We start from the raw sequence: 27,047 nt of genomic DNA on the forward strand, positions 1-27,047 counted from the left end.
CCTCAGATGGCAGACACAGATGTCGACACGGAGTTAGTCTCCAGTGTCGACGAGATTGAGACATATACACAATCCACTAGGAACATCCGTTGCATGATCTCGGCAATGAAAAATGTGTTACACATTTCTGACATGAACTCAAGTACCACATAAAAGGGGTTTTATGTTTGGGGAGAAAAAGCAGCCAGTGTTTTGTTCCCCCATCAGATGAGTGAATGAAGTGTGTAAAGAAGCGTGGGTTCCCCCGATAAGAAACTGGTAATTTCTAAAAAGTTACTGATGGCGTACCCTTTCCCACCAGAGGATAGGTCACGTTGGGAGATATCCCCTAGGGTGGATAAGGCGCTCACACGTTTGTCAAAAAGGGTGGCACTGCCGTCTTAGGATACGGCCACTTTGAAGGAGCCTGCTGATAAAAAGCAGGAGGCTATCCTGAAGTCTGTATATACACACTCAGGTACTATACTGAGACCTGCAATTGCCTCAGCATGAATAGTGCTGCTGCAGCGTGGTCTGATACCCTGTCAATATTAATACCCTAGACAGAGATAATATTTTGCTAACATAGAGCATATTAAAGACGTCGTCTTATATATGAGGGATGCACAGAGGGATATTTGCCGGCTGGCATCCAGAATTAAGGCAATGTCCATTCTGCCAGGAGGGTATTAGAGACCCGGCAGTGGACGGGTGATGCTGATTTTAAAAGGCACATGGAGATTCTGCCTTATAAGGGTGAGGAATTGTTTGTGGATGGTCTCTGGGACCTCGTATCCACAGCAACAGCTGGGAAGAAATTTTTTTACCTCAGGTTTCCTCACAGCCTAAGAAAGCACCGTATTTTCAGGTACAGTCCTTTCGGCTTCAGAAAAGCAAGCGGGTCAAAGGCGCTTCCTTTCTGCACAGAGACAAGGGAAGAAGGAAAAAGCTGCACCAGACAGCCAGTTCCCAGGATCAAAAATCATCCCCCGCTTCCTCTGAGTCCACCGCATGACGCTGGGGCTCCACAGGTGGAGACAGGTGCGGTGGGGGCGCGTCTCGGGAACTTCAGGGACCAGTGGGCTTGCCCACAGGTGGATCCCTAGGTTCTGCAAGTAGTATCACAGGGATACAAGCTGGAGTTCGAGGCGACTCCCCCTCGCCGTTACCTCACATCAGCCTTGCCTGCTGCCCTCGGAGAAAGGGAGGTAGTACTGGCGGCAATTCACAAGCTGTACTTCCAGCAGGTGAAATCAAGGTACCCCTCCTTCAACAAGGCCGGGGTTACTATTCCAAAATGTTTGTGGTACCGAAACCAGACGGTTCGGTGAGACCCATTCTAAAATTGAACTCCTTGAACACTTACATACGAAGGTTCAAGTTCGAAATGGAATCGCTCAGGGCGATTATTGCAAGCCTGGAGAATTTCATGGTATCACTGGACATCAAGGATGCTTACCTGCATGTCCCTATTTACCCTCCTCACCAGGAGTACCTCAAAATTGTGGTACAGGTTTGTCATTACCAATTCCAGACGTTGCCGTTGGTCTGTCCCCGGCACCGAGGGTATTTACCAAGGTAATGGCCGAAATAATTATCCCGTACTTGGACGATCTCCTTATAAAGGCGAGGTCCAGGGAGCAGTTGTTCGTCTGAGTAGCACTATCTCGGGAAGTGCTACAACAGCACGGCTGGATTCTGAATATTTCAAAGTCGCAGCTGGTTCCTACGACGGGTCTACTGTTCCTGGGTATGGTTCTGGACACAGAACAAGAAAAAAGGGTTTCTCCCGGAGGAGAAGTCCAAGGAGTTGTCGTCTCTAGACAGAGACCTCCTAATACAAATACAGGTGTCGGTGCATCAATGCACGCGAGCCCTGGGAAAGATGGTAGCTTCTTACGAAGAAATTCCATTCGGCAGGTTCCATGCAAGGATCTTCCAGTGGGATCTGTTGGACAAGTGGTCCGGGTCGCATCTTCAGATGCATCGGCGGATAACCCTGTCTCCAAGGGCCAGGGTGTCGCTGTTGTGGTGGCTGCAGAGTGCTCATCTTCTAGAGGGCCACAGATTCGGCATACAGGACTGGGTCCTGGTGACCACGGATGCCAGCCTTCGAGGCTGGGGGGCAGTCACACAGGGAAGAAACTTCCAAGGACTATGGACAAGTCAGGAGACTTCCCTACACATAAATATTCTGGAACTAAGGGCCATTTACAATGCCCTAAGTCAGGCTAGACCCCTGCTTCAACACCGGCTGGTGCTGATCCAGTCAGACAACATCACGGCGGTCGCTCATGTAAACCGACAGGGCGGCACAAGAAGCAGGATGGCGATGGCAGAAGCCACAAGGATTCTCCGATGGGCGGAAAATCATGTGCTAGCACTGTCAGCAGTGTTCATTCCCGGAGTGGACAACTGGGAAGCAGACTTTCTCAGCAGACACGACCTCCACCCGGGAGAGTGGAGACTTCATCCAGAAGTCTTCCAAATGATTGTACACCGTTGGGAAAGGCCACAGGTGGACAGGATGGCGTCCCGCCTCAACAAAAAGCTAAAAAGATATTGCGCCAGGTCAAGGGACCCTCAGGCGATAGCTGTGGACGCTCTGGTAACACCGTGGGTGTACCAGTCGGTGTATGTGTTCCCTTCTCTGCCTCTCATACCCAGGGTAATGAGAATAATAAGAAGGAGAGGAGTAAGAACTATACTCATTATTCCGGATTGGCCAAGAAGAGCTTGGTACCCAGAACTCCAAGAAATGATCTCAGAGGACCCATGGCCTCTGCCGCTCAGACAGGACCTGCTGCAGCAGGGGGCCTGTCTGTTCCAAGACGTACCGCGGCTGCGTTTGACGGCATGGCGGTTGAACGCCGGATCCTGAAGGAAAAGGGCATTCCGGAGGAAGTTATCCCTACGCTAATTAAAGCTAGGAAAGAAGTGAGCGCAAACCATTATCACCGCATATGGCGGAAATATGTTGCGTGCTGTGAGGCCAGGAAGGCCCCAACGAAGGAATTTCAGCTAGGTCGATTTCTGCACTTCCTACAGTCAGGGGTGACTATGGGCCTAAAATTGGGTTCCATTAAGGTCCAGATTTCGGCTCTCTCGATTTTCTTCCAAAATAGAACTGGCTTCACTGCCTGAAGTTCAGACTTTTGTTAAGGGAGTGCTGCATAGTCGGCCCCCGTTTGTGCCTCCAGTGGCACCGTGGGATCTCAACGTGGTGTTGGATTTCCTGAAGTCGCATTGGGTTGAGCCACTTAAATCCGTGGAGCTAAAATACCTCACGTGGAAAGTGGTCATGCTGTTGGCGTCGGCCATGCGTGTATCAGAATTGGCGGCTTTATCATGCAAAAGCCCTTATCTGATTTTTTTATATGGATAGGGCGGAATTGAGGACTCGTTCCCAATTCCTTCCTAAGGTGGTTTCAGTGTTTCATGTGAACCAACCTATTGTGGTGCTTGCGGCTACTTGGGACTTGGAGGATTCCAAGTTACTGGACGTAGTGAGGGCCCTGAAAAATATATGTTTCCAGGCGGCTGGAGTCAGGAAAACTGACTCGCTATTTATCCTATATGCACCCAACAAGCTGGGTGCTCCTGCTTCTAAGCAGACTATTGCTCGCTGGATCGGTAGCACGATTCAACTTGCACATTCTGCGGCTGGACTGCCGCACCCTAAATCTGTAAAAGCCCGTTCCACGAGGAAAGGGGCTCTTCTTGGGCGGCTGCCCGAGGGGTCTCGGCTTTACAATTTTGCCGAGCTGTTACTTGGTCGGGTTCAAACGCTTTTGCAAGAGTCTACAAGTTTGATACCCTGGCTGAGGAGGACCTAGAGTTTGCTCATTCGGTGCTGCAGAGTCATCCGCACTCTCCCTCCCGTTTGGGAGCTTTGGTATAATCCCCATGGTCCTTACGGAGTCCCAGCATCCACTTAGGACGTCAGAGAAAATAAGATTTTACTCACCGGTAAATCTATTTCTCGTAGTCCGTAGTGGATGCTGGGCGCCCATCCCAAGTGCGGATTGTCTGCAATACTTGTATATAGTTATTGCCTAACTAAAGGGTTATTGTTGAGCCATCTGTTGAGAGGCTCAGTTATATTTCATACTGTTAACTGGGTATAGTATCACGAGTTATACGGTGTGATTGGTGTGGCTGGTATGAGTCTTACCCGGGATTCAAAATCCTTCCTTATTGTGTCAGCTCTTCCGGGCACAGTATCCTAACTGAGGTCTGGAGGAGGGTTATAGAGGGAGGAGCCAGTGCACACCAGGTAGTCCTAAAGCTTTCTTTAGTTGTGCCCAGTCTCCTGCGGAGCCGCTATTCCCCATGGTCCTTACGGAGTCCCAGCATCCACTACGGACTACGAGAAATAGATTTACCGGTGAGTAAAATTTTGTTTTTTGTTTGTAAATTTGTTTTGTATTTTCAGTGCTAGCAGTTTTCACTTTAGCTTTATCTTTTCCAAGTATTAGTTCTGGTGTTCCTAAACCTGATAGTACAGGTTGAGTATCCCATATCCAAATATTCCGAAATACGGAATATTCCGAAATACGGACTTTTTTGAGTGAGAGTGAGATAGTGAAACCTTTGTTTTCTGATGGCTCACTATACACAAACTTTGTTTAATGCACAGAGTTATTAAAAATATTGTATTAAATGACCTTCAGGCAATATGTATAAGGTGTATATGAAACAAATGAATTGTGTGAATGTTCACACACTTTGTTTAATTCAGAAAGTTATGAAAAATATTGGCAAAAATGACCTTCCGGCTGTGTGTATAAGGTGTATATGAAACATAAATGCATTCTGTACTTAGACTTAGGTGCCATCGCCATGATATCTCATTATGGTATGCAATTATTCCAAAATACAGAATAATCCGATATCCAAAATACCTCTGGTCCCAAGCATTTTGGATAAGGGATACTCAATCTGTACTTAGAACAGTTACATCAGTGTGACATTTTCATGTACTTTTTGCACAGAAGACTGGTCATGTGCTGGGTGTTGTAAAGTTATTATATATATTTCTCTAACGTCCTAAGTGGATGCTGGGAACTCCATAAGGACCATGGGGAATAGTGGCTCCGCAGGAGACTGGGCACAACTAAAGAAAGCTTTAGGACTACTTGGTGTGCACTGGCTCCTCCCTCCATGACCCTCCTCCAGACCTCAGTTAGAATTTTGTGCCCGGCCGAGCTGGATGCACACTAGGGGCTCTCCTGAGCTCTTAGAAAGAAAGTAATATTTAGGTTTTTTATTTTCAGTGAGATCTGCTGGCAACAGACTCACTGCTACGAGGGACCTAGGGGAGAGAAGCGAAACCTACCTGCTTGCAGCTAGCTTGGGCTTCCAGGCTACTGGACACCATTAGCTCCAGAGGGATCGAACACAGGCCCAGCCTCGGTCGTCCGGAGCCGCGCCGCCGTCCCCCTAGCAGAGCCAGAAGTAAGAAGACGTTCCTGGAAATCGGCAAAGAAGACTTCGGTCTTCATTAAGGTAGCGCACAGCACTGCAGCTGTGCGCCATTGCTCCCCAGGCACACCACATACTCCGGTCACTGATGGGTGCAGGGCGCTGGGGGGGGGGGCGCCCTGGGCTGCAATATAAGTACCTTACTTGGCAAATTAACACATAATATAGCCTTTAAGACTATATATGTGTAAAATCCCCTGCCATAACTGTATAAAAAAAGCGGGAGAAGCCCGCCGGAGAAGGGGCGGGGCTATCTCCCTCAGCACACTGGCGCCATTTGCCCTCACAGCTCCGCTGGAAGGAACGCTCCCCAGGCTCTCCCCTGCAGTTCCAGACTACATAGGGTAAAAAAGAGAGGGGGGGGGCACTAAATTTAGGCGCAATCTGTGATATATAAGCAGCTATAAGGGGTAAAATCACTGTGTAGTGTGTATCCCTGTTTTATATAGCGCTCTGGTGTGTGCTGGCATACTCTCTCTCTGTCTCCCCAAAGGGCTTTGTGGGGTCCTGTCCTCAGAGCATTCCCTGTGTGTGTGCGGTGTGTCGGTACGGCTGTGTCGACATGTTTGATGAGGAGGCTTATGTGGAGGCGGAGCAGGTGCCGAAAAATGTGGAAGGAATTACGCGACAGTGTCAACTCCTTACATAAAAGGTTTGACGACTTATCAGATGTGGGACAGCCGGCTTCTCAGCCCGTGCCTGCCCAGACGTCTCAAAAGCCATCAGGGGCTCTAAAACGCCCGCTACCTCAGATGGCAGACACAGATGTCGACACAGATACTGACTCCAGTGTCGACGATGATGAGACTAGTGTACATTCCAATAGAGCCACAAGTTACATGATTACGGCAATGAAAAATGTGTTGCACATTTCTGATATTACCCCAGGTACCACAAAAAAAGGGTATTATGTTTGGGGAGAAAAAACTACCAGTGGTTTTTCCCCCTTCTGATGAATTAAATGAAGTGTGTGAAGAAGCGTGGGCTTCCCCCGATAAGAAACTAGTAATTTCTAAAACGTTACTAATGGCGTACCCTTTCCCGCCAGAGGATAGGTCACGTTGGGAGACATCCCCTAGGGTAGATAAAGCGCTCACACGCCTGTCAAAGAAGGTGGCACTACCGTCTCCGGACACGGCCGCCCTAAAGGAGCCTGCTGATAGGAAGCAGGAGGCTATCCTGAAGTCTGTTTATACACACTCAGGTATTATACTGAGAGCAGCTATTGCTTCAGCATGGATGTGCAGTGCTGCAGCTGCGTGGTCAGATTCCCTGTCAGAAAATATTGATACCTTAGACAGGGACACTATATTGCTAACCATAGAGCATATTAAAGACGCAGTCTTATACATGAGAGATGCACAGAGGGATATTTGCCGGCTGGCATCTAAAATAAGTGCAATGTCCATTTCTGCCAGGAGGGGTTTATGGACTCGGCAGTGGACAGGGGATGCAGATTCTAAAAGGCACATGGAAGTTTTGCCTTACAAGGGTGAGGAGTTGTTTGGGGATGGTCTCTCGGACCTTGTTTCCACAGCGACAGCTGGGAAGTCAGCATTTTTACCCTATGTTCCCTCACAGCCAAAGAAAGCACCGTATTATCAGGTACAGTCCTTTCGGCCCCAGAAAGGCAAGCAGGTTAAAGGCGCGTCCTTTCTGCCCAGAGGCAGAGGTAGACGAAAAAAGCTGCAGCATACGGCCAGTTCCCAGGAACAAAAGCCCTCCCCCGCTTCCTCTAAGTCCACCGCATGACGCAGGTACGGTGGGGGCCCGTCTCAAGAACTTAAGCGACCAGTGGGCTCGCTCACGGGTGGATCCCTGGATTCTACAAGTAGTATCTCAGGGGTACAAGCTGGAATTCGAGACGTCTCCCCCTCGCCGTTTCCTCAAATCTGCCTTGCCAACAGCTCCCCCGGACAGGGAGGCAGTGCTGGAGGCAATTCACAAGCTGTATTCGCAGCAGGTGATAGTCAAGGTACCCCTCCTTCAACAAGGAAGGGGTTACTATTCCAAAATGTTTGTGGTACCGAAACCGGACGGTTCGGTGAGACCCATTTTAAATTTGAAATCCTTGAACACCTATATAAAAAGGTTCAAGTTCAAGATGGAATCGCTCAGGGCGGTTATTTCAAGCCTGGAGGAAGGGGATTACATGGTATCACTGGACATCAAGGATGCTTACCTACATGTCCCCATTTACCGTCCTCACCAGGAGTACCTCAGATTTGTGGTACAGGACTGTCATTACCAATTCCAGACGTTGCCGTTTGGTCTGTCCACGGCACCGAGGGTATTTACCAAGGTAATGGCCGAAATGATGATACTCCTTCGAAAAAAGGGAGTTTTAATTATCCCATACTTGGACGATCTCCTTATAAAGGCGAGGTCCAGGGAGTAGTTGTTGGTCGGGGTAGCACTATCTCGGGAGGTGCTACAACAGCACGGTTGGATTCTGAATATTCCAAAGTCACAGCTGGTTCCTACGACACGTCTACTGTTTCTGGGGATGGTTCTGGACACAGACCAGAAAAGGGTGTTTCTCCCGGAGGAGAAAGCCAAGGAGTTGTCGTCTCTAGTCAGAGATCTCCTGAAACCAAAACAGGTCTCGGGGCATCACTGTACGCGAGTCCTGGGAAAAATGGTAGCTTCCTACGAAGCAATTCCATTCGGCAGGTTCCATGCAAGAATCTTTCAGTGGGATCTGTTGGACAAGTGGTCCGGATCCCATCTGTCTGGGTGTCTCTGCTGTGGTGGCTGCAGAGTGCTCATCTTCTGGAGGGCCGCAGATTCGGCATACAGGACTGGGTCCTGGTGACCACGGATGCCAGCCTTCGAGGCTGGGGGGCAGTCACACAGGGAAGAAACTTCCAAGGGCTATGGTCAAGCCAGGAGATTTCCCTACACATAAATATTTTGGAACTAAGGGCCATCTACAATACCCTAAGTCAGGCAAGACCCCTGCTTCAAAACCAGCCGGTACTGATCCAGTCAGACAACATCACGGCGGTCGCCCATGTAAACCGACAGGGCGGCACGAGAAGCAGGACGGCGATGGCAGAAGCCACAAGGATTCTCCGATGGGCGGAAAATCACGTGTTAGCACTGTCAGCAGTGTTCATTCCGTGAGTGGACAACTGGGAAGCAGACTTCCTCAGCAGGCACGACCTCCACCCGGGAGAGTGGGGACTTCATCCAGAAGTCTTTCAGCTGATTCTAAATCGCTGGGAACGGCCACAGGTGGACATGATGGCGTCCCGCCTCAACAAAAAGCTAGAAAGATATCGCGCCTGGTTGAGAGACCCTCAGGCAATAGCTGTGGACGCTCTAGTGACACCGTGGGTGTACCAGTCGGTTTATGTGTTCCCTCCTCTTCCTCTCATTCCCAAGGTACTGAGGATAATAAGGCGAAGAGGAGTAAGAACTATACTCATTGTTCCGGATTGGCCAAGAAGAGCTTGGTACCCAGAACTTCAAGAAATGATCTCAGAGGACCCATGGCCTCTGCCGCTCAGACAGGACCTGCTGCAGCAGGGGCCCTGTCTGTTCCAAGACTTACCGCGGCTGCGTTTGACGGCATGGCGGTTGAACGCCGGATCCTGAAGGAAAAGGGCATTCCGGAGGAAGTCATCCCTACACTGATTAAAGCTAGGAAAGAAGTGACCGCAAACCATTATCACCGCATATGGCGAAAATATGTTGCGTGGTGTGAGGCCAGGAAGGCCCCAACGGAGGAATTTCAGCTGGGCCGTTTTCTGCACTTCCTACAGTCAGGGGTGACTATGGGCCTAAAATTGGGTTCCATTAAGGTCCAGATTTCGGTTCTATCGATTTTCTTCCAGAAAGAACTGGCTTCACTACCTGAAGTTCAGACATTTGTTAAGGGAGTGCTGCATATTCAGCCTACTTTTGTGCCCCCAGTGGCACCTTGGGATCTCAACGTGGTGTTGAATTTACTAAAGTCACATTGGTTTGAACCACTTAAATCCGTGGAGCTACAATACCTCACGTGGAAAGTGGCTATGCTGTGGGCCTCGTCCCCAATTTCTCCCTAAGGTGGTATCAGCGTTTCATTTGAACCAACCTATTGTGGTGCCTGCGGCTACTCGTGACTTGGAGGATTGCAAGTTGCTGGACGTAGTCCGGGCCCTAAAAATCTGTTTCCAGGACAGCTGGAGTCAGAAAGACTGACTCGCTATTTATCCTGCATGCACCCAACAAGTTGGGTGCGCCTGCTTCAAAGCAGACTATTGCTCGCTGGATCTGTAGCACGATTTAACTTGCACATTCTGCGGCTGGACTGCCGCATCCTAAATCTGTAAAAGCCCATTCCACGAGGAAGGTGGGCTCTTCTTGGGCGGCTGCCCGAGGGGTCTCGGCTTTACAACTTTGCCGAGCAGCTACTTGGTCGGGGTCAAACACATTTGCTAAATTCTACAAGTTTGATACCCTGGCTGAGGAGGACCTAGAGTTCGCTCATTCGGTGCTGCAGAGTCATCCGCACTCTCCCGCCCGTTTGGGAGCTTTGGTATAATCCCCATGGTCCTTACGGAGTTCCCAGCATCCACTTAGGACGTTAGAGAAAATAAGATTTTACTCACCGGTAAATCTATTTCTCGTAGTCCGTAGTGGATGCTGGGCGCCCGTCCTAAGTGCGGATTGTCTGCAATACTTGTATATAGTTATTGTTTAACTAAAGGGTTATTGTTGAGCCATCTGTTGAGAGGCTCAGTTATATATTCATACGGTTAACTGTGTATAGTATCACGAGTTATACGGTGTGATTGGTGTGGCTGGTATGAGTCTTACCCGGGATTCCAAATCCTTTCCTTATTGTGTCAGCTCTTCCGGGCACAGTATCCTAACTGAGGTCTGGAGGAGGGTCATGGAGGGAGGAGCCAGTGCACACCAGGTAGTCCTAAAGCTTTCTTTAGTTGTGCCCAGTCTCCTGCGGAGCCGCTATTCCCCATGGTCCTTACGGAGTTCCCAGTATCCACTACGGACTACGAGAAATAGATTTACCGGTGAGTAAAATCTTATTTTTTAAATACATTTAGTCAAGAGGCATCCAAATTAATTGTCAAGAATTTGTCATTAAATCCATTTTGTCTTTGCAGAGCTAGCACATTGTCCAGTGCGGTATCTTCTCTCGCAACAACTGGTTTGTCTTTTACTAAAATGGATGAAAGGGAGAAACAGCAGGCTCTGGAAGAGGAACAGGCAAGACTTCAGGCACTTAAGGTATTTGCAAGAAAATATTTGGCTGTATACTCATACTCATGGCTATTCACATGCTTAGCTCATCTGCCCAGCCACCGTTTTTTTCTCAGGTTTGGCTTTACACAAACGTTTGCCAGGATTTTGAAGGTCAGATCTCTTGACTCTTGGGCCTAACAGCAAATTAATACAGGCTATTTTTGTTTTCTGCATGTGAATCCGCTTTTAATTAAAAAGAGGCAATTGAATGAAATCGTGTAACTGTATCAGGTTTGACTGCAATTGTGATCTCAATGGATAGAAAAAATGTGTCTATCTTTATAAATATATATGTGTGTGTGTATATATGTGTGTGTGTGTGTGTGTATATATATATATATATATATATATATATATATATATATGTATGTGTGTGTGTGTATATGTGTATACATATATATATATATATATATATATGCACAGCTTCTGACTCAAAGATACATGTGTGAAATATCAATCAGCACAGTCTGTGTCATAATTGCATTGCTATGAAGACTAATTTCTGTAAAGATGCTATCAGCGTCTTGCGAGATCTGGCATGCCAAGAATGGCTGTTTGGTGCATCTGCAGCAATGATATATGTAATTTAGAGGGGAAACAAGTAGTTGGCGCATTGCATTGGTATACTGGAATAATTGGTATAATTCAGAATGTATCTTTCCTCTTGCTCCTCCTTGGCACTATACATCAAGAACTTAGTCCCCTCATTCACCAGTCAGGACTGAACATGAACATATAAAAAGGTGTACCAAAGCCACTCCTACCTGATTGTGTTGCAGTTGATAGAATCAGCAGCTCCATTGCTGATGTTTCTTGTTGCCATACCTGTGGGCAAATGGGCCAAGGAGAGGTGATGGAGTTGGTCACCTCATAGGAGAGGTGCCTTTGAACAGACTACACATTTCAATGGCCGTTAAGCAGGCAGATATCATCTCAGAAGAATGGAAGCACCCAGACAAGTGTGCATTTAGAAGTTTCCATCTGATAACTCTTGTGCAGATTATGTTTGAGCTAGCAATGTTGTACTCTGAACTGTTAGACCAATTCACCAGTGTCGGCTAAACCTTTCCATGAGCTGCTTTATATGTTCTGCCTTCATATCTGACCACTTTTTACAAGCATTTAATCATACTATTCAGGGTCTTCCATACTGTATCTTGCTATGATTTAAACAGTTCTCCTTAACATCCATTTCTGAGCGATCAATGACCTTGGAATTTCCCAGCTGGAAGTGTTTAGTGATCTATTAACAAATTATTTCTGCTTTGCAACCAGAGTTAGCTTCATAGAGGAGCATATGGATGTTCAGGGAAGGCCCAACTTCTGGGTGGGAATAAAAAGGGTCAGGGTATGTTTTCAACTCTGAAATTCACATAGATATTCAGAGAAATGTGTAAAGTAAATTCACCAGGATTACCCAAACGTTTCTTTACCCCTGTATGTGTGAGTTGATTTTTTTTTTTTTCCTTATGTAAAATGTATTGTTTATTGGTAAGGAGCTGCACAGTGGAGCGTACAAGGCAGACATGGAAAATGGCAGGGTTGAGACAAAGGCCCATACACACTGGGCGATTTTGAGCTCAATGCAGCTATCTTTTGGTGTTTTGAGCTACTTTGAGCTCAAACTTTGCCAGTGTGTATGGCCGGGTGATGAGCGCTGATGCGCGTTCCCGCATCATCAATAGCCGCCGTTGTCCGTCGGGCTATTTGAACAGCCAAGTGTTACCACTTTCCACAGTCTCCTACTGTGGAAAGTAGTTCACCCACCCCTGTGAACATTGCTGGGCCAGGTAAAAATTGCTCAGTGTGTATGCACTGAGTGTTTTCCCTGCCAGCGATGTTCACATCATCGATGTGCATACACGCCCAGGGTTTGTGCACCTTAAGACTGGAGATTGGAATAACAGCAAAGGTGTGTGTGTACCAGTGCAACAAGTATCCATTGAAGTAAGGTAGTCTTATGCATGGAGGTGGGTTTTCAGAGAGTGTTTGTTTATAGATTTGACATTCTGGCCATCCATCATAGAGAAATCCTTAGATTGAGGAGGCACAGATTGAAGGCAGAGCTAAGAAAGTGTAATGCCCCCTACGGCCGACGGGGGGGAGGGATGGGGGGAGAGAAGTTTCTTCACTCCCCCTTTCACCCAGCTCCATAGCACTGCATGCTTATATGGACGAGATTGTCCATATTGGCCTGCATGCATAAGCGACCCGGCACAAACGATGAACGAGCGCGGGGCTGCACGTTGTTCATCGTTGGTGCCTACACACTGAACGATATGAACGAGTTCTCGTTCATTAATGAACGAGAACGTTCATATCGTTCAGTGTTATCACCTAATGTGTAGGGCCCATAAGGGAGGTAAGGTTTGAGATGTCAAAAGAGGTGGCCTTCATAAGTCTTTGTAAGTCGGCGTGAGTAAGTTGACTGATGTTCCAGCAGCTATATGCCAGGGCCGATAGTGCGCACACTACATTTGCAGCGTGATATTGAAATCATTGCTGCCAACAAATGTTATGTAGAAATCCAAGTCAGAGGAACTGCATTTGAAAAGACATTTGACTCCGTGTGCACATTGGCCCTCATTCCGAGTTGTTCGCTCGCTAGCTGCTTTTAGCAGCATTGCACACGCTAGGCCGGCCGCCCTCTGGGAGTGTATCTTAGCTTAGCAGAATAGCGAACGAAAGATTAGCAGAACTGCTACTAAATAATTCCCTGCAGTTTCTGAGTAGCTCCAGACCTACTCCTAGACTGCGATCACCTCAGTCCGTTCAGTTCCTGGTTTGACGTCACAAACACGCCCTGCGTTCGGCCAGCGACTCCCCCGTTTCTCCAGCCACTCCTGCGTTTTTACCTGGCACGCCTGCGTTTTTTTAGCACACTCCCTGAAAACGCCAAGTTGCCGCCCAGAAACACCCACTTCCTGTCAATCACACTACGATCACTGGAGCGTTGAAAAAACGTTGCTCGAGCTTGTGTAAATCTCCAAAGTTTTGTGTTAATTTACTAAGCGCATGCGCGCTGCGTACCATGCGCATGCGCATTTCTCTGACGTCCTAGTGGATGCTGGGAACTCCGTAAGGACCATGGGGAATAGCGGCTCCGCAGGAGACTGGGCACAACTAAAAGAAAGCTTTTAGACTACCTGGTGTGCACTGGCTCCTCCCACTATGACCCTCCTCCAAGCCTCAGTTAGATTTCTGTGCCCGGCCGAGCTGGATGCACACTAGGGGTTCTCCTGAGCTCCTAGAAAGAAAGTTTATTTTAGGTTTTTTATTTTACAGTGAGACCTGCTGGCAACAGGCTCACTGCATCGAGGGACTAAGGGGAGAAGAAGCGAACCTACCTGCTTGCAGCTAGCTTGGGCTTCTTAGGCTACTGGACACCATTAGCTCCAGAGGGATCGACCGCATGGAACTGGCCTTGGTGTTCGTTCCCGGAGCCGCGCCGCCGTCCCCCTTACAGAGCCAGAAGCAAGAAGAGGTCCGGAAAATCGGCGGCAGAAGACATCAGTCTTCACCAAGGTAGCGCACAGCACTGCAGCTGTGCGCCATTGCTCCTCATGCACATTTCACACTCCGGTCACTGAGGGTGCAGGGCGCTGGGGGGGGGAAGGCGCCCTGAGCAGCAATAAAAACACCTTGGCTGGCAAATATATCACAATATATAGCCCCAGAGGCTATATATGTGATAAATACCCCTGCCAGAATCCATAAAAAAGTGGGAGAAAAGTCCGCGCAAAAGGGGCGGAGCTATCTCTCTCAGCACACTGGCGCCATTTTTTCTTCACAGTGCAGCTGGAAGACAGCTCCCCAGGCTCTCCCCTGTAGTTTGCAGGCTCAAAGGGTTAAAAAGAGAGGGGGGGCACTAAATTTAGGCGCAATATTGTATATACAAGCAGCTATTGGGAAAAATTCACTCAATATAGTGTTAATCCCTAAATTATATAGCGCTCTGGTGTGTGCTGGCATACTCTCTCTCTGTCTCCCCAAAGGGCTGTGTGGGGTCCTGTCCTCAGTCAGAGCATTCCCTGTGTGTGTGCGGTGTGTCGGTACGGCTGTGTCGACATGTTTGATGAGGAGGCTTATGTGATGGCAGAGCAGATGCCGATAAATGTGATGTCGCCCCCTGTGGGGCCGACACCAGAGTGGATGGATAGGTGAAAGGTATAAACCGACAGTGTCAACTCCTTACATAAAAGGCTGGATGACGTAACAGCTATGGGACAGCCGGCTTCTCAGCCCGCGCCTGCCCAGGCGTCTCAAAGGCCATCAGGGGCTCAAAAACGCCCGCTCCCTCAGATGGCAGACACAGATGTCGACACGGAGTCTGACTCCAGTGTCGACGAGGTTGAGACATATACACAATCCACTAGGAACATCCGTTACATGATCCCGGCAATAAAAAATGTGTTACACATTTCTGACATTAACCCAAGTACCACTAAAAAAGGATTTTATGTTTGGGGAGAAAAAGCAGGCAGTGTTTTGTTCCCCCATCAAATGAGTGAATGAAGTGTGAAAAAGCGTGGGTTCCCCCGATAAGAAACTGGTAATTTCTAAAAAGTTACTGATGGCGTACCCTTTCCCGCCAGAGGATAAGTTACGCTGGGAGATATACCCTAGGGTGGATAAGGCGCTCACACGTTTGTCAAAAAAGGTGGCACTGCCATCTTAGGATACGGCCACTTTGAAGGTACCTGCTGATAAAAAGCAGGAGGCTATCCTGAAGTCTGTATTTACACACTCAGGTACTAGACTGAGACCTGCAGATAGTGCTGCTGCAGCGTGGTCTGTAACCCTGTCAAACAGGGATACTATTTTGCTAACATAAGACGTCGTCTTATATATGAGGGATGCACAGAGGGATATTTTGCCGGCTGGCATCCAGAATTAATGCAATGTCCATTCTGTCAGGAGGGTATTAGAGACCCGACACTGGACAGGTGATGCTGACTTTAAAAGGCACATAGAGCCTTATAAGGGTGAGGAATTGTTTGGGGATGGTCTCTGGGACCTCGTATCCACAGCAACAGCTGGGAAGAAATTTTTTTACCTCAGGTTTCCTCACAGCCTAAGAAAGCACTGTATTATCAAAGGTGCTTCCTTTCTGCACAGAGACGAGGGAAGAGGGAAAAAGCTGCACCAGTCAGCCAGTTCCCAGAATCAAAATTCTTCCCCCGCTTCCTCTGAGTCCACCGCATGACGCGGGGGCTCCACAGGCGTAGCCAGGTACGGTGGGGGGCCGCCTCAAAAATTTCAGCGATCAGTGGGATCGCTCACAGGTGGATCCCTGGATCCTTCAAGTAGTATCTCAGGGGTACAAGCTGGAATTCGAGGTGTCTCCCCCCCGCCGTTTCCTCAAATCTGCCTTGCCGACAACTCCCTCAGGCAGGGAGGCTGTGCTAGAGGCAATTCACAAGCTGTATTCCCAGCAGGTGATAGTCAAGGTGCCCCTACTTCAACAAGGACGGGGTTACTATTCCACACTGTTTGTGGTACCAAAACCGGACGATTCGGTGAGACCCATTTTAAATTTGAAATCCTTGAACACATACATAAAAAAATTCAAGTTCAAGATGGAATCGCTCAGGGCGATTATTGCAAGCCTGGAGGAGGGGGATTACATGGTATCCCTGGACATCAAGGATGCTTACCTACATGTCCCCATTTACCATCCTCACCAGGAGTACCTCAGATTTGGGGTACAGGATTGCCATTACCAATTCCAAACACTGCCGTTTGGACTGTCCATGGCACCGAGGGTCTTTACCAAGGTAATGGCAGAAATTACGATACTCCTTCGAAAAAAGGGAGTTTTAATTATCCCGTACTTGGACGATCTCCTTATAAAGGCAAGGTCCAAGGAGCAGTTGTTGGTCGGAGTAGCACTATCCCGGGAAGTGCTACAACAGCACGGATGGATTCTATACATTCCAAAGTCACAGCTGGTTCCTACCACACGCCTACTGTTCCTGGGAATGGTTCTGGACACAGAACAGAAAAAAGTATTTCTCCCGCAGGAGAAAGCCAAGGAGCTGTCATCTCTAGTCAGAGACCTCCTGAAACCAAAACAGGTATCGGTGCATCACTGCACACGAGTCCTGGGAAAAATGGTAGCTTCTTACGAAGCAAAATTCCATTCGCAGGTTCCATGCAAGCACCTTTCAGTGGGACCTCTTGGACAAGTGGTCGGGATCGCATCTTCAGATGCATCGGCTGATAACCCTGTCTCCAAGGACCAGGGTATCTCTACTGTGGTGGCTGCAGAGTGCTCATCTTCAAGAGGGCCGCAGATTCGGCATACAGGACTGGGTCCTGGTAACCACGGATGCCAGCCTTCAAGGCTGGGGGGCAGTCACACAGGGAAGACATTTCCAAGGACTTTGGTCAAGTCAGGAGTCGTCCCTACACATAAATATTCTGGAACTGAGGGCCATTTACAATGCCCTAAGTCTGGCAAGGCCTCTGCTTCAAAACCAGCCGGTACTGATCCAATCAGACAACATCACGGCAGTCGCCCTTATAAACCGACAGGGCGGCACAAGAAGCAGGATGGCGATGGCAGAAGCCACAAGGATTCTCCGATGGGCGGAGAATCACGTCTTAGCGCTGTCAGCAGTGTTCATTCCGGGAGTGGACAACTGGGAAGCAGACTTCCTCAGCAGACATGACCTACACCCGGGAGAGTGGGGACTTCATCCAGAAGTCTTCCAACTGTTGGTAAACCGTTGGGAAAGGCCACAGGTGGACATGATGGCGTCCCGCCTAAACAAAAAACTAGATATTGCGCCAGGTCAAGGGACCCTCAGGCAATAGCTGTGGACGCTCTAGTGACACCGTGGGTGTACCAGTCGGTTTATGTATTCCCTCCTCTGCCTCTCATACCAAAGGTAATGAGAATAATAAGAAAACGAGGAGTAAGAACGATACTCGTGGTTCCGGATGGGCCAAGAAGAGCTTGGTACCCAGAACTTCAAGAAATGATAGCAGAGGACCCATGGCCTCTACCGCTCAGACAGGATCTGCTACAGCAGGGGCCCTGTCTGTTCCAAGACTTACCGCGGCTGCGTTTGACGGCATGGCGGTTGAGTTCCGGATCCTAAAGGAAAAAGGCATTCCGGAGGAAGTCATTCCTACGCTGATAAAAGCCAGGAAAGAAGTAACCGCAAACCATTATCACCGTATTTGGCGAAAATATGTTGCGTGGTGTGAGGCCAGGAAGGCCCCAACAGAGGAATTTCAGCTGGGTCGTTTTCTGCACTTCCTACAGTCAGGAGTGACTATGGGCCTAAACTTGGGTTCCATTAAGGTCCAGATTTCGGCTCTGTCGATTTTCTTCCAGAAAGAACTGGCTTCACTGCCTGGAGTTCAGACATTTGTAAAGGGAGTGCTAAATATTCAGCCCCCTTTTGTGCCTCCTGTGGCACCTTGGGATCTCAAACGTGGTGTTGAGTTTCCTAAAATCACATTGGTTTGAGCCACTTAAAACTGTGGATTTGAAATATCTCACGTGGAAAGTGGTCATGTTATTGGCCTTGGCTTCGGCCAGGCGTGTGTCAGAATTGGCGGCTTTGTCATGTAAAAGCCCTTATCTGATTTTCCATATGGATAGGGCAGAATTGAGGACTCGTCCACAGTTTCTCCCTAAGGTGGTATCAGCTTTTCACTTGAACCAACCTATTGTAGTGCCTGCGGCTACTAGGGACTTGGAAGATTCCACGTTACTGGACGTAGTCAGGGCCTTAAAAATTATATTTCCAGGACGGCTGGAGTCAGGAAAACTGACTCGCTTTTTATCCTGTATGCACCCAACAAAATAGGTGCTCCTGCTTCTAAGCAGACTATTGCTCGCTGAATTTGTAGCACAATTCAGCTGGCGCATTCTGCGGCTGGATTGCCGCATCCTAAATCAGTAGAAGCCCATTCCACGAGGAAAGTGGGCTCATCTTGAGCGGCTGCCCGAGGGGTCTCGGCTTTATAACTTTGCCGAGCTGCAACTTGGTCAGGGGCAAACACGTTTGCAAAATTCTACAAATTTGATACCCTGGCTGAGGAGGACCTTGAGTTCTCTCATTCGGTGCTGCAGAGTCATCCGCACTCTCCCGCCCGTTTGGGTGCTTTGGTATAATCCCCATGGTCCTTACGGAGTTCCCAGCATCCACTAGGACGTCAGAGAAAATAAGATTTTACTCACCGGTAAATCTATTTCTCGTAGTCCGTAGTGGATGCTGGGCGCCCATCCCAAGTGCGGATTGTCTGCAATACTTGTATGTAGTTATTGCCTAACTAAGGGTTATTGTTGAGCCATCTGTTGAGAGGCTCAGTTATATTTCATACTGTTAACTGGGTATAGTATCACAAGTTATACGGTGTGATTGGTGTGGCTGGTATGAGTCTTACCCGGGATTCAAAATCCTTTCCTTATTGTGTCAGCTCTTCCGGGCACAGTATCCTAACTGAGGCTTGGAGGAGGGTCATAGTGGGAGGAGCCAGTGCACACCAGGTAGTCTAAAAGCTTTCTTTTAGTTGTGCCCAGTCTCCTGCGGAGCCGCTATTCCCCATGGTCCTTACGGAGTTCCCAGCATCCACTACGGACTACGAGAAATAGATTTACCGGTGAGTAAAATCTTATTTTTCCACCTAATCGCTGCGTTGCGAAAAACGGCAACGAGCGAACAACTCGGAGTGACCACCATTGTGCAATAAACAATTGCAGAGAATTGGCTTCACCCCAATTATAGCACATCATATACCCCACATTAGACTCTGCTTTATTTGTCATTTGTTGAATATATATATATATTTATATATATATATATATATATATCTATATCTATCTATCTCTAAATGTGTGTGTATATATATATATGTATATGTATATGTATATGTGTGTATATATATATATATATATATATATATATATATATATATATATATACACACTGCTCAAAAAAATAAAGGGAACACTTTAACAACACAATGTAACTCCAAGTCAATCACACTTCTGTGAAATCAAACTGTCCACTTAGGAAGCAACACTGATTGACAATCAATTTCACATGCTGTTGTGCAAATGGAATAGACGACAGGTGGAAATTATAGGCAATTAGCAAGACACCACCAATAAAGGAGTTGTTCTGCAGGTGGTGACCACAGACCACTTCTCAGCTCCTATGCTTTCTGGCTGATGTTTTGGTCACTTTTGAAAGCTGGCGGAGCTTTCACTCTAGTGGTAGCATGAGACGGAGTCTACAACCCACACAAGTGGCTCAGGTAGTGCAGCTCATCCAGGATGGCACATCAATGCGAGCTGTGGCAAGAAGGTTTGCTGTGTCTGTCAGCGTAGTGTCCAGAGCATGGAGGCGCTACCAGGAGACAGGCCAGTACATCAGGAGACATGGAGGAGGCCGTAGGAGGGCAACAACCCAGCAGCATGACCGCTACCTTTCGCCTTTGTGCAAGGAGGAACAGGAGGAGCACTGCCAGAGCCCTGCAAAATGACCTCCAGCAAGCCACAAATGTGCATGTGTCTACTCAAACGATCAGAAACTGACTCCATGAGGGTGGTATGAGGGCCCGACGACCACAGGTGGGGGTTGTGCTTACAGCCCAACACCGTGCAGGACGTTTGGCATTTGCCAGAGAACACCAAGATTGGCAAATTCACCACTGGCGCCCTGTGCTCTTCACAGATGAAAGCAGGTTCTCACTGAGCACATGTGACAGACGTGACAGAGTCTGGAGACGCCAAGGAGAACGTTATGCTGTCTGCAACATCCTCCAGCATGACCGGTTTGGCAGTGGGTCAGTAATGGTGTGGGGTGACATTTCTTTGGGGGGCCGCACAGCCCTCCATGTGCTCGCCAGAGGTAGCCTGACTGCCATTAGGTACCGAGATGAGATTCTCAGACCCCTTGTGAGACCATATGCTGGTGCGGTTGGCCCTTGGTTCCTCCTAATGCAAGACAATGCTAGACCTCATGTGGCTGGAGTGTGTCAGCAGTTCCTGCAAGATGAAGGCATTGATGCTATGGACTGGCCCACCCGTTTCCCAGACCTGATTCCAATTGAGCACATCTGGGACATCATGTCTCGCTCCATCCACCAACGCCATGGTGCACCACAGACTGTCCAGGAGTTGGCGGATGCTTTAGTCCAGGTCTGGGAGGAGATCCCTCAGGAGACCATCCGCCACCTCATCAGGAGCATGCCCAGGCGGTGTAGGGAGGTCATACAGGCACGTGGAGGCCACACACACTACTGAGCCTCATTTTGACTTGTTTTAAGGACATTACATCAAAGTTGGATCAGCCTGTAGTGTGTTTTTCCACTTTAATTTTGAGTGTGACTCCAAATCCAGACCTCCATGGGTTAATAAATTTGATTTCCATTGATAATTTTTGTGTGATTTTGTTGTCTATCGTCCTAGTGGATGCTGGGGTTCCTGAAAGGACCATGGGGAATAGCGGCTCCGCAGGAGACAGGGCACAAAAAGTAAAGCTTTTCCGATCAGGTGGTGTGCACTGGCTCCTCCCCCTATGACCCTCCTCCAGACTCCAGTTAGATTTTTGTGCCCGGCCGAGAAGGGTGCAATCTAGGTGGCTCTCCTAAAGAGCTGCTTAGAGAAAGTTTAGCTAGGTTTTTTATGTTACAGTGATTCCTGCTGGCAACAGGATCACTGCAGCGAGGGACTGAGGGGAGAAGGAGTCAACTCACCTGCGTGCAGGATGGATTGGCTTCTTGGCTACTGGACATCAAGCTCCAGAGGGACGATCACAGGTACAGCCTGGATGGTCACCGGAGCCGCGCCGCCGGCCCCCTTGCAGATGCTGAAGACAGAAGAGGTCCAGAATCGGCGGCTGAAGACTCCTGCAGTCTTCTAAAGGTAGCGCACAGCACTGCAGCTGTGCGCCATTTTCCTCTCAGCACACTTCACACGGCAGTCACTGAGGGTGCAGGGCGCTGGGAGGGGGGCGCCCTGGGAGGCAAAATGAGTACCTATAAAGGCTAAAAATACCTCACATATAGCCCTAGAGGCTATATGGAGATATTTAACCCCTGCCTGATTTCTCAAAATAGCGGGAGACGAGCCCGCCGGAAAAGGGGCGGGGCCTATCTCCTCAGCACACGGCGCCATTTCCTCTCACAGCTCCGCTGGTCAGGACGGCTCCCAGGTCTCTCCCCTGCACTGCACTACAGAAACAGGGTAAAACAGAGAGGGGGGGCAAATTTATGGCGATATTTTTATATAACAAAGCAGCTATAGGGGAGCACTTATTATAAGGCTATCCCTGATATATATATAGCGCTTTTGGTGTGTGCTGGCAAACTCTCCCTCTGTCTCCCCAAAGGGCTAGTGGGTCCTGTCTTCATTAGGAGCATTCCCTGTGTGTCTGCTGTGTGTCGGTACGTGTGTGTCGACATGTATGAGGACGATATTGGTGTGGAGGCGGAGCAATTGCCAAATATGGGGATGTCACCTCCTAGGGGGTCGACACCAGAATGGATGCCTTTATTTATGGAACTACGGGATAGTGTCAACACGCTAAAGCAGTCGTTTGACGACATGAGACGGCCGGACAATCAATTAGTGCCTGTCCAGGCGACTCAAACACCGTCAGGGGCTGTGAAACGCCCTTTGCCTCAGTCGGTCGACACAGACCCAGACACAGGCGATGACTCCAGTGGTGACGGTGACGAATCAACCGTATTTTCCAGTAGGGCCACACGTTATATGATTTTGGCAATGAAGGAGGCGTTACATTTAGCTGATACTACAGGTACCACTAAACAGGGTATTATGTGGGGTATGAAAAAACTACCTATAGTTTTTCCTGAATCAGAAGAACTAAATGACGTGTGTAATGAAGCGTGGGTTGCCCCTGATAAAAAGCTGATAATTTCAAAGAAATTATTGGCATTATACCCTTTCCCGCCAGAGGTTAGGGAGCGCTGGGAAACACCTCCTAGGGTGGACAAGGCGCTAACACGCTTATCTAAACAAGTGGCGTTACCCTCTCCTGAGACGGCCGCACTTAAAGATCCATCAGATAGGAGGATGGAAAATATCCAAAAAAGTATATACACACATGCAGGTGTTATACTACGACCAGCTGTAGCAACTGCCTGGATGGGCAGTGCGGGGGTAGTTTGGTCAGAATCCCTGATTGAAAATATTGATACCCTGGACAGGGACAATATTCTACTGTCGTTAGAACAAATAAAGGATGCATTTCTTTATATGCGTGATGCACAGAGGGATATATGCACACTGGCATCACGGGTAAGTGCTATGTCCATTTCGGCCAGAAGAGCTTTATGGACGCGACAGTGGACAGGCGATGCGGATTCAAAACGGCATATGGAAGTTTTGCCGTATAAGGGGGAGGAGTTATTTGGAGTCGGTCTATCAGATTTGGTGGCCACGGCTACAGCCGGGAAATCCACCTTTCTACCTCAAGTCACTCCCCAACAGAAAAAGGCACCGACTTTTCAACCGCAGCCCTTTCGTTCCTTTAAAAATAAGAGAGCAAAGGGCTATTCATATTTGCCACGAGGCAAAGGTCGAGGGAAGAGACAGCAACACGCAGCTCCTTCCCAGGATCAGAAGCCCTCCCCGGCTTCTACAAAAGCCTCAGCATGACGCTGGGGCTTCTCAAGCGGACTCGGGGACGGTGGGCGGTCGTCTCAAAAATTACAGCGCGCAGTGGGCTCACTCGCAAGTAGATCCCTGGATCCTGCAGATAATATCTCAGGGATACAGGTTGGAATTAGAGACAGATCCACCTCGCCGTTTCCTGAGGTCTGCTTTACCAACGTCCCCCTCCGAAAGGGAGACGGTGTTGGAAGCCATTCACAAGCTGTACTCTCAGCAGGTGATAGTCAAGGTACCTCTTCTGCAACAAGGGAAGGGGTATTATTCCACTCTTTTTGTGGTACCGAAGCCGGATGGCTCGGTAAGGCCTATTCTAAATCTGAAGTCCTTGAACCTGTACATAAAGAAGTTCAAGTTCAAAATGGAGTCACTCAGAGCAGTGATAGCGAACCTGGAAGAGGGGAACTTTATGGTATCCTTGGACATCAAGGATGCGTATCTCCACGTTCCAATTTACCCCTCACACCAGGGGTACCTCAGGTTCGTTGTACAAAACTGTCACTATCAGTTTCAGACGCTGCCGTTCGGATTGTCCACGGCACCTCGGATCTTTACAAAGGTAATGGCCGAGATGATGATTCTTCTTCGAAGAAAAGGCGTATTAATTATCCCATACTTGGACGATCTCCTAATAAGGGCGAGGTCCAGAGAACAGCTAGAGATGGGATTAGCACTGTCTCAAGAAGTGCTAAAACAGCACGGGTGGATTCTGAATATTCCAAAATCCCAGTTAATGCCGACAACTCGTCTGCTGTTCCTAGGGATGATTCTGGACACGGTTCAGAAAAAGGTTTTTCTCCCGGAGGAAAAAGCCAAGGAGTTATCCGAGCTTGTCAGGAACCTCCTAAAACCAGGAAAGGTGTCTGTACATCAATGCACAAGAGTCCTGGGAAAAATGGTGGCTTCTTACGAAGCGATTCCATTCGGCAGATTCCACACAAGAATTTTCCAAAGGGATCTGTTGGACAAATGGTCAGGGTCGCATCTTCAGATGCACCTACGGATAACCCTGTCTCCAAGGACAAGGGTGTCTCTTCTGTGGTGGTTGCAGAGTGCTCATCTATTGGAGGGCCGCAGATTCGGCATACAGGATTGGATCCTGGTGACCACGGACGCCAGCCTGAGAGGCTGGGGAGCAGTCACACAAGGAAGAAACTTCCAGGGAGTATGGACGAGCCTGGAAACGTCTCTTCACATAAACATTCTGGAACTAAGAGCAATATACAATGCTCTAAACCAGGCAGAACCTCTGCTTCAGGGAAAACCGGTATTGATCCAGTCGGACAACATCACGGCAGTCGCCCATGTGAACAGACAGGGCGGCACAAGAAGCAGGAGGGCAATGGCAGAAGCTGCAAGGATTCTTCGCTGGGCAGAGAATCATGTGATAGCACTGTCAGCAGTGTTCATCCCGGGAGTGGACAACTGGGAAGCAGACTTCCTCAGCAGACACGATCTTCACCCGGGAGAGTGGGGACTTCATCCAGAAGTCTTCCACATGCTGGTAGCCCGTTGGGAAAGACCAATGGTGGACATGATGGCGTCTCGCCTCAACAAAAAACTGGACAGGTATTGCGCCAGGTCAAGAGATCCGCAGGCAATAGCTGTGGACGCGCTGGTAACGCCTTGGGTGTACCAGTCGGTGTATGTGTTTCCTCCTCTGCCTCTCATACCAAAAGTATTGAGAATTATACGGCAAAGAGGCGTAAGAACGATACTAGTGGTTCCGGATTGGCCAAGGAGGACTTGGTACCCGGAACTTCAAGAGATGATCACGGAAGATCCGTGGCCTCTACCTCTAAGGAGGGACTTGCTTCAGCAGGGTCCCTGTCTGTTTCAAGACTTACCGCGGCTGCGTTTGACGGCATGGCGGTTGAACGCCGGATCCTAAAGGAAAGAGGCATGCCGGAAGAAGTCATTCCTACTTTGATTAAAGCAAGGAAGGAAGTAACCGTGCAACATTATCACCGAATTTGGCGAAAATATGTTGCGTGGTGCGAAGATCGGAGTGCTCCGACGGAGGAATTTCAACTGGGTCGATTCCTACATTTCCTGCAATCAGGATTGTCAATGGGTCTCAAATTGGGATCTATTAAGGTTCAAATTTCGGCCCTGTCGATTTTCTTTCAAAAAGAATTGGCTTCAGTCCCTGAAGTCCAGACCTTTGTTAAGGGAGTGCTGCATATACAGCCTCCTGTGGTGCCTCCAGTGGCACCGTGGGATCTAAATGTGGTTTTGGACTTCCTAAAATCTCATTGGTTTGAACCACTAAAAAAGGTGGATTTGAAATATCTCACATGGAAAGTGACCATGCTTCTAGCCCTGGCTTCTGCCAGGAGAGTGTCAGAATTGGCAGCTTTATCTTACAAAAGCCCATATCTGATTTTCCATTCGGACAGGGCAGAACTGCGAACTCGTCCGCATTTTCTCCCTAAGGTGGTGTCAGCATTTCATCTGAACCAGCCTATTGTAGTGCCTGCGGCTACAAGTGACTTGGAGGACTCCAAGTTACTGGACGTTGTCAGAGCATTAAAAATATATATTGCAAGGACAGCTGGAGTCAGAAAATCTGACTCGTTGTTTATATTGTATGCACCCAACAAGATGGGTGCTCCTGCGTCTAAGCAGACGATTGCTCGTTGGATCTGTAGCACAATCCAACTTGCACATTCTGTGGCAGGCTTGCCACAGCCTAAATCTGTAAAGGCCCACTCCACAAGGAAGGTGGGCTCATCTTGGGCGGCTGCCCGAGGGGTCTCGGCATTACAACTTTGCCGAGCAGCTACGTGGTCAGGGGAGAACACGTTTGTAAAATTTTACAAATTTGATACTCTGGCTAAGGAGGACCTGGAGTTCTCTCATTCGGTGCTGCAGAGTCATCCGCACTCTCCCGCCCGTTTGGGAGCTTTGGTATAATCCCCATGGTCCTTTCAGGAACCCCAGCATCCACTAGGACGATAGAGAAAATAAGATTTTACTTACCGATAAATCTATTTCTCGGAGTCCGTAGTGGATGCTGGGCGCCCATCCCAAGTGCGGATTATCTGCATAAGTTGTACATAGTTATTGTTAACTAATTCGGGTTATTGTTAAAGGAAGCCATCTTTCAGAGGCTCCGCTGTTATCATACTGTTAACTGGGTTTAGATCACAAGTTGTACGGTGTGATTGGTGTGGCTGGTATGAGTCTTACCCGGGATTCAAAATCCTCCCTTATTGTGTACGCTCGTCCGGGCACAGTACCTAACTGGAGTCTGGAGGAGGGTCATAGGGGGAGGAGCCAGTGCACACCACCTGATCGGAAAAGCTTTACTTTTTGTGCCCTGTCTCCTGCGGAGCCGCTATTCCCCATGGTCCTTTCAGGAACCCCAGCATCCACTACGGACTCCGAGAAATAGATTTATCGGTAAGTAAAATCTTATTTTTTGTGTGATTTTGTTGTCAGCACATTCAACTATGTAAAGAACAAAGTATTTAATAAGAATATTTCATTCATTCAGATCTAGGATGTGTTATGTTAGTGTTCCCTTTATTTTTTTGAGCAGTGTTTGTATATATATATATATATATGTGTATGTGTGTGTGTGTGTATATATATATATATATATATATATATGTATGTATTTATATATATATATATATATATGATGGCAGTATCAATGGAATGTTGAGGA

General features: G+C 48.3%; 1 protein-coding gene across 9 annotated transcripts in view; it reads left to right on the plus strand.

Moving 5' to 3' along the window:
- Nucleotides 1–27,047, plus strand: part of LOC134948960 (phosphatidylinositol-binding clathrin assembly protein-like) — a 340,585-nt gene that overhangs the window by 169,138 nt on the left and 144,400 nt on the right. For all 9 annotated transcript variants that reach the window (XR_010183069.1, XM_063937265.1, XM_063937266.1 and 6 more), the window contains exon 10: nt 10,578–10,701. Coding sequence is in view for 8 of the 9 variants with exons in the window: in XM_063937265.1 (XP_063793335.1) it covers nt 10,578–10,701 (124 nt within the window). In the remaining variant the exon portion in view is untranslated. The remainder of the gene's footprint in view (nt 1–10,577; nt 10,702–27,047) is intronic.

Source organism: Pseudophryne corroboree, chromosome 8 (assembly GCF_028390025.1).
Source record: "Pseudophryne corroboree isolate aPseCor3 chromosome 8, aPseCor3.hap2, whole genome shotgun sequence".
Taxonomy (NCBI): Eukaryota; Metazoa; Chordata; class Amphibia; order Anura; family Myobatrachidae; genus Pseudophryne; species Pseudophryne corroboree.